Source organism: Centruroides sculpturatus, unplaced genomic scaffold (assembly GCF_000671375.1).
Source record: "Centruroides sculpturatus isolate CEXI.00-Female unplaced genomic scaffold, Cexi_2.0 scaffold4174, whole genome shotgun sequence".
In the NCBI taxonomy this organism is placed as follows: domain Eukaryota; kingdom Metazoa; phylum Arthropoda; class Arachnida; order Scorpiones; family Buthidae; genus Centruroides; species Centruroides sculpturatus.
Window position 1 is genome coordinate 1 of NW_019388260.1, and position 7,344 is coordinate 7,344.

At 31.1% G+C, this 7,344-nt stretch overlaps 1 protein-coding gene across 1 annotated transcript; it reads left to right on the plus strand.

Moving 5' to 3' along the window:
* Positions 1 to 15: 15 nt before the first annotated feature.
* On the plus strand, positions 16 to 5,996 carry LOC111616844 (protein unc-50 homolog). Its single transcript, XM_023358199.1, has 2 exons — positions 16 to 83; positions 5,459 to 5,996. The coding sequence occupies exons 1-2, from the start codon at positions 32 to 34 to the stop codon at positions 5,689 to 5,691; spliced, it is 285 nt and encodes a 94-aa protein (XP_023213967.1). The 5' UTR covers positions 16 to 31; the 3' UTR covers positions 5,692 to 5,996.
* The last annotated feature ends 1,348 nt before the right edge of the window (positions 5,997 to 7,344 follow it).

Here is a 7,344-nt window from a genome sequence, read left to right on the forward strand (position 1 = left end):
AGTATTCCAGATAAGCTGTAGGGGTATCAAAATGTTCATCATATTGGACAGAAGAAGTCATTTTATCTTGATGAAGCTTGCTGGTTAGATTAGTCTTTTTTTTATATAGTCTGTGCACATTTATGCATTTATCTCATTTGTTATTCACTTAGTGCAAGCCATCACTGTAGAAATTTGTCTACTCAGAAAATCATTTCTCCACTACAGAAATCTTAAAAACTGATTTCTGTAATTGAGGAATGAATTTTCTCTCTATTACTGTTCAATTGCCATCCAAAAGTGGAGTCTTCATGTAGCAGAAGAGGAAGAAGTTTCTTGAAACAAGGTTGGGCAAATAAGATTGATATGAAAGAATTTCGTATTCACATTTCATCGCAACTGTGGCAGTTGCAAGTATTACATGTGCAGATGCATTTTCATGAAGGAATCTAGGACTGTGGGCACGGAATTGGAGTTGAAAGCTAATTCTTAAGTTACTGGAGTCTGAGTCAGTAAAATCAGACCAACTAATTCCTAATAAATTTAATTTAATTTATAATGTATTTTTTATATATTACAATTTTATATTACAATTTAATATAAAAAATACATGTTAAAATTTCTTATTTCACAGATTTGATTAATTTGTTTTTTAGTTATATATTATATTTAAATAATAATTTAATCTTAAAAAGGAAGAGAGTTGTTAGAGAAATATGTTTCCGATTTTATTTTATAGTTTCTTTCTTTTATAGCCTATTACTTTAAACTTCATAGCGTTTTAATAAGAATATAACCTCATTTACTACATATAAATGTCTACTGGCAGGTGAAACAGGTGAATGATAAAGATTGTTTTTTTCTGAATAAGTTTCCTCAATTTGCAGAACCCAGACACCAGTATAATAAGGACACAAAGGCATATGAATTAATATATAACCTTATTGTTTTTATTTCTAAGTTTTGTCTTATGCTTAAGCCTTAAGGTGATTAAATGTTTGTAATTTTTTCAATAAATAAATAAATAAACCACAATGGCATAGCTACAGTTTTTACACCCAAACTTCAACAGGTTATGGTTCAAAAAAGTTGTCTGATTATTCATGTTGACTATATTGTATAAAGAAATTTACATACATATTAATTTGTACATTTTAATATATACAGATTAAAAGACCTGGAAGTCGCAACTGTACAGTAATACCTCGACTTACTCTACCCCGACTTATGCAAACTCGGAGTTACGTGATTTTCAAATCTCGTCAATTCGTCTTTTGTTTGAGCACCATGCAACTCTTGATTACTCACTCCCCCACACTATTGTTCAGCTTACATGTTCAGACGTGTTGCCCGGAATCACCGCATAGCTACAGTTTATTTTGTGTTATTTATTTCTGTGTTTGTTATATCTACAGAGACTTGAGAGACTCTATGTGGTGATTTCTTGTAACCGTGAACAAATCAAAAGACGAGAAGATTAACAAGAACATTTATTAGCTTACATACATCCGACTTGGATTTTACACAAATTGCTAAATTATACCCTGACTTACACAAATTCGACTTGTGCGGTTATCGCTCGGTCCCACCTATCGCATAAGTTCAGGGTATTACTGTATATGCACAAAATTTGTTTTTAATTAGAAAAAACAAGGAAGGATCAAAAGGCTTTATTTCTTGCATGCTTTCAATCAGTATAAAAATGATAAGTAATAAATACGTTCATTATATTTTCTGTATTGGTAAATAAAGGAGTAAAATACCATAAACTGAGGATTCTGTGCTTTTTCATACTGATTTCATAGCCCTAAAGGAACTGGACACCTTTGCTGAATATTTCACATATTTTTCTGTTTTATCTGTCACCCAACTTCACCAAGAAATTGTGACAATAGTCTTCAGTGATAATCTGTTATTTTTATCTAAGTAATCAGTCATGATAACACTGGCAGTCCCAAAAGACAGTGTGTGACCTTCCCAGCAGAAGATTGTCTTGGATTTATTTGGTGGCAGTGAATCCATATGTTTTCACTGCTTGTTCATTTGCTTGGTCTCTGGATCATAGTGATAGGCACAATGTTCACCCATGGTTACCAAATGATTGAAAAAAATTCATCATTGTTTTTAAACAGGTGGGAGGAATTGAGGAACTGATCTTTTAGAGATTTTTCACAAAAGCAAAATGACTTGGGGGATGGTATGTATGAATCCATAACTAGTACAGACCTTATTCATGCAGATGTAGATGGTAATTCTGTCTGACAGAACCAGGGCCTTCACTTTCTGCACCAATTCCTCATTCATCATCATTGATAGTCTACCACTTCTGGGTTCATCTTCCAGGCATGAATGACCTGTTTGAAAATGATTTTTCCATTTTCTTACCATATCATACAATGGGCACTTGTTTCCTTAGACTGCAGACATCTCAGCATAGACGGCAATGACATTTTTTCCAAGCAAAATGCAGGAATGTGATGACATCATATGCTTTCAATTTATTAGTCATGCATTTGGTTCATTTAGAATCCCTCTTGCAGTGACAACAGGAAATAGCCATATGACTGACACATGGGGATATAAAGATTCCTGGAGTTTTCTTGAATGACCCTCCCCCAGATTTTTATATTTTTGGACTCAGGTCCTTGAAATGTCAAGAAATGCAAAAAATTCAGGGGGGTTTTTTCTATATGTATGGATGTTAGTGTGTGTAGGGGGCTCAATTTTGTTTATCCTTTTTGAAGCTTAATAACTCCTGTGCTTTTTGTCAAAAATAATTTCATAAATAAAAATAAATTCATAATTTTCTTTTTTGTCCAATATGACAAACTTTTTGATAACCTCTCATACTTAAGTGTGATATCATTCAATGGTGCAATTTTTCTAAAGATTCATAAAAGTATAAGTCTAATATACTATTATTTAAAAATTAGAATGTTTGATTCCAACATTGGCATTTCAATATGCTTTCTATTTGTTTTGATATTTACAAGAATAACAAATTTTGAAATGCAATTTGAAAAGATACTGTACATGTGATACAATAAATAGCCATGTTCTGCATGGACTTGATTAATTGATTCTAGGGATTTCTTACACTATAACAAGATACTTTGATGTTTCCCTACAACTTAAATTTAACCTTTATATTTTTCCATGTTAGTTGCTACAATTGTTTCAACTACATATTTTTCTTATTTGTGTAATAGCTTGTTTACTTTTTTAAATTCAATTTTTATTAATTATTTAGTATTGTAAGATGGTATTTGATAAAATATGTATTTATCTTATACAGATACACCACCAAATTTCCAGCAACTGATGGTCCAACACTGTCTTTAATCCAGACAAAATACAAGAAGGAACTTGAAATTCCTGCAGCCATCAAACTAGTTTACTGAGCAGCCACATATGGCACTGTATATAGGGAGCACATATTTACATTATTTACACTTCACTTGATGATTATATCACAATTTCATTATTTTCTTAGTTTATTTTGCTAAAATTTAACCCTAGATATGGCATGAGTATGTCAGAGGTAGTGTCAAATGCAATTTACATTTAATATTTATTTAATTTCAGTTTCTTTAGTATACCTTAAACATATGGAAGGAATATAATTAGTGGATTAGAGATGATGAATTATATGTGACTACAGTTGGTCCAGCAAAATGATTAATCTGGCAAGGCTTTTGGAATAAAGGGTGCCAGAAATTTGATGGTGTACCAGTGTAATATTACACATACATTTTAAAGCTCTTATGTTTCTGGAACATTGAATATATCCTGCATTTGTTTTAAACAATAGCATGAGCTGAAATTGGTCTGAAAACATTTCACCTGTAATTAAACTGTTGATTTTCTTAAAGTAGGTGTATTTTCTTCTTGAAACTTATAAAATGTTATGAAGTTTTACAGAACTTCCTAATTTGAGAAGTGTTGCCGTTTATGAATATTTATATTTATTTAAAAAATTTTTAATACTATCTATATAAAATTATTTTTTTTTTTTTTTTAGAAATCTAGCATAATATCAAAGCTGTTTGAGTTCATGTCTATCTTAGAAAGCTTGAAGATTTTTATAGAAAAATAAAAACTCTGAAATTAAAGCCCATTAAATCTAGTAGTATTTGGCTTATATATATGGAAAAGATTAACATATTGGCATGCAATTTAAAGCTATCAGTGGCAGAATAATAAATGCCAAATTGTCACATGTACAGATTTAGAACCTTCAATAAATTTTTTTCTACTGTTAAGCATTTTCCTCTTTGCAGAATCTCTAATATTTCTTAGAGCAATGTTTTTCAACTGTTGGTCCACAGAAAAGTATTTGACCATACTGAAGTTGGTGTAGTTGATTATGGATGGCATTTGAATAGTAATCTAGAGTTACTGTATGTACTTTGTTACATACAGTAACTCAGATAAGCATATAATTACTTGGTCCACATAAAAGTATCCATAATTTTACCAGTCCACAATGAGAAAATGGTTGAAAAATACTGCCTTAGAGGAACTCCAAGATTCTTCAGATCCAGTTTGAGAAATTGATTTAGAGGAAGGACACACATTAAGTTATCTATGCAGCTTGAGTTTGTAAGAGATAATATTGCATGAATTAGTAACAGTGCTGACTTGATGATAACTTGATTCTGAAGCAAAACCAATTTTTGCTACATGTGTTTCCAAATAGCCAATAGAGAGCACTTTAAGCATCAGCACTCTTATATGCACTATTTATAAATAACTTCAGAGTATGTTTACAGGACTATGCTGTATTCAGCTTAATAATATTATTTATTTGTTTCTTGTTTTGAACATTTTTGACTACTAATTTTATGTCTTGAGGCAATTGCCTTGCTCATCAAACTAGCCTGATTACTAACTTATATATGAATCTTCAGCAGGACTTTGTTTGAAGGTGATACAATTGTTAAAGCAAATTTCAAAAGATTATAATTGAAGATATGAGTGGTTAAAGATGTTATGTTACAAAATCGAAGCTTTAAGTAAATTGATGATCATGTTTTGATTAAGTAATTTTTTCAGTGTAAATATTAAATAGATATATTTAATAGTGTATTGCAGTGGACATTACAGTGTAATTTAATCTATGAGGTTTTTGTTGATGGTATATGAGAGAGAGATACATAACATCATCCATTCATGTCTTCAATTGTAAATTATACAATTGCAAAGAGAAACATATGAATTTAAAAGATTCAGGCTTAATAAAATAAATTTATGAATATCTATCATTATAGTTAAATCATTTCTATCAGTTATTTTCAAATAAAAATTTCTTAAAATATATCCAAGTGATTCATCATTTATGCAAAAAGATAATGAAATAAATGAATTAACATATATGAATAGATACTTTCTGTAGTGATGATAAAAAGTATATCTTAATAAATGTTAAACATGAAATAAAATTAATGAAAATTTAAAACTTTATTCATATATATTTCAGATACAATTGGCACAAAAATGATTCATGCCAAACAGTCACCACCTCCAAGTCCTCCTCTTTCATTTCACAATTCTTCACCATTACCATCTCCAATTCCTAGTCGAACTGAAAAACACAGTGCTACAGCAAAACGATCAAAATTTCTAAGACGTCTCATTTATTTTCGTCACATGGACTTTGAATTTGCATTATGGCAAATGTTATATTTATTCATATCACCACAGAAAGTGTAAGTAGCATTACATTCTTTAATCTATTTTAACTGATTTTCAAAATAAATATCATCAAAAGTATCAAGCTGTTAAATATATAATTCACATAATTAAAACATTTTAAAATATAACAAATGTACAGCCTGATAAAAATTGTTGTACCGTTGAAAATAATAGTTTGTATGTTAAAATATGATGGTGATGATAGATGAAGTTCTGTTGTAAGAATTTGAGGAAAATGTAGAAATTTTTATTTCAATTCTTTAAAAATCATTTCACTAGGCTTTAAGATAGAATTTTATGAAGTTGTTATAAAATAGCATAAAATTGCTAAAATTGCTATTGTGAGGATTTAAGCTCTTTTGTGAATTTTAAAGCTTCAATATTTTTTTTCTAAACATTATTTCCCTTCTTCCTCCAGAAAATTGAACCCTTCTTTCTCCCGAAAATTGAAGGGTTGAAAGGTCTAATTTCGACCTCCCTTGCTGGGAGGTCGAAATTAGACCTTTCAACCCTTCAATTTTCTGTCTCACTTCGAGAAGTGACCTTTTAAACTTTCAAATACATTTTGGACGACAGATAAGATTCTCCCCTCGCAACCGGGGATTATTCATTTGTACCTTTGTTAGGATCTACAAATAACTAGCCAATTAAGAAGAACCTAAACTTGTTACTTGATAGAGGGTAACAAAAAGGTCACCAACAAGGGGAGTCTGAACCGAACAAACCCACACACTTCCTATTTTGTTCAATTTTAACATTGATAAAACCGATCAGATGATCCACCAAATGAACAATTATTACTAAGGTTGCACTACATACCCTGACCTTAGTCACCTCCAGCAATTAATTCGGTTTGACAGCTGTTATCAATTTTATCAGGTAGAAAGAGTAACAATATCGGATAGAAGAAATAATAAATTTAAAGAAATGTTCAATTTCTGACAATTAACGTAAACAACACCCAGATGCAAATTGAACTTAGATGGGATTGCATCAGAACTTTCCCTGATAGTTCCCCCTCCAGGACATGTATAAAAAGGGATCTTCCCTGCGGCGATTGCCCCAAGGCGCATCGTAGGGAAGACACTAGGCCAGAACCAATTCGGATCCCTGCTCAGCGCTCCCGAAGTAAAGACTTCTCAGAACTTGATTGCCATGGCAAAAGAGGTAATCACTTAGAATATTTTAAACCTCTCTCTCTCTCTCTCTCTCTCTTGGTTATAGGCTAGATTTAGGTTAACTTAAGGAATATTGGGACCGATAAAGGTCCAGTACTTAGACGGTCTTTTGCGTTAGAGTGTCATTGTCACAACTTAGAAATTTTGTCACTATTTACATTTTTGTGTTCGCTTTGTATAATTATTTGTTTATTAAATATGTTTATCTTATCTTTAATTTCGTGTCATCCTTGAGTACAGCCGACACCTTGTCACAACCTTGCTAACCTGCCACTCATTTACCACATAGACAATCCCTGACAAAGAAGCTGATAAGTGGGGACAAGCTCGGCGCTCGACCCACTCGGTTCACACTATCATTTATATTAATTAATAACAATATTTGTATATTTTAATATAATTATTTTTGTATTCATCATGATTATATGAGATATTAGATAAAATATATATAGCCAATTATAAACAAATCAAAATCATTTCTGTAAACATTTTT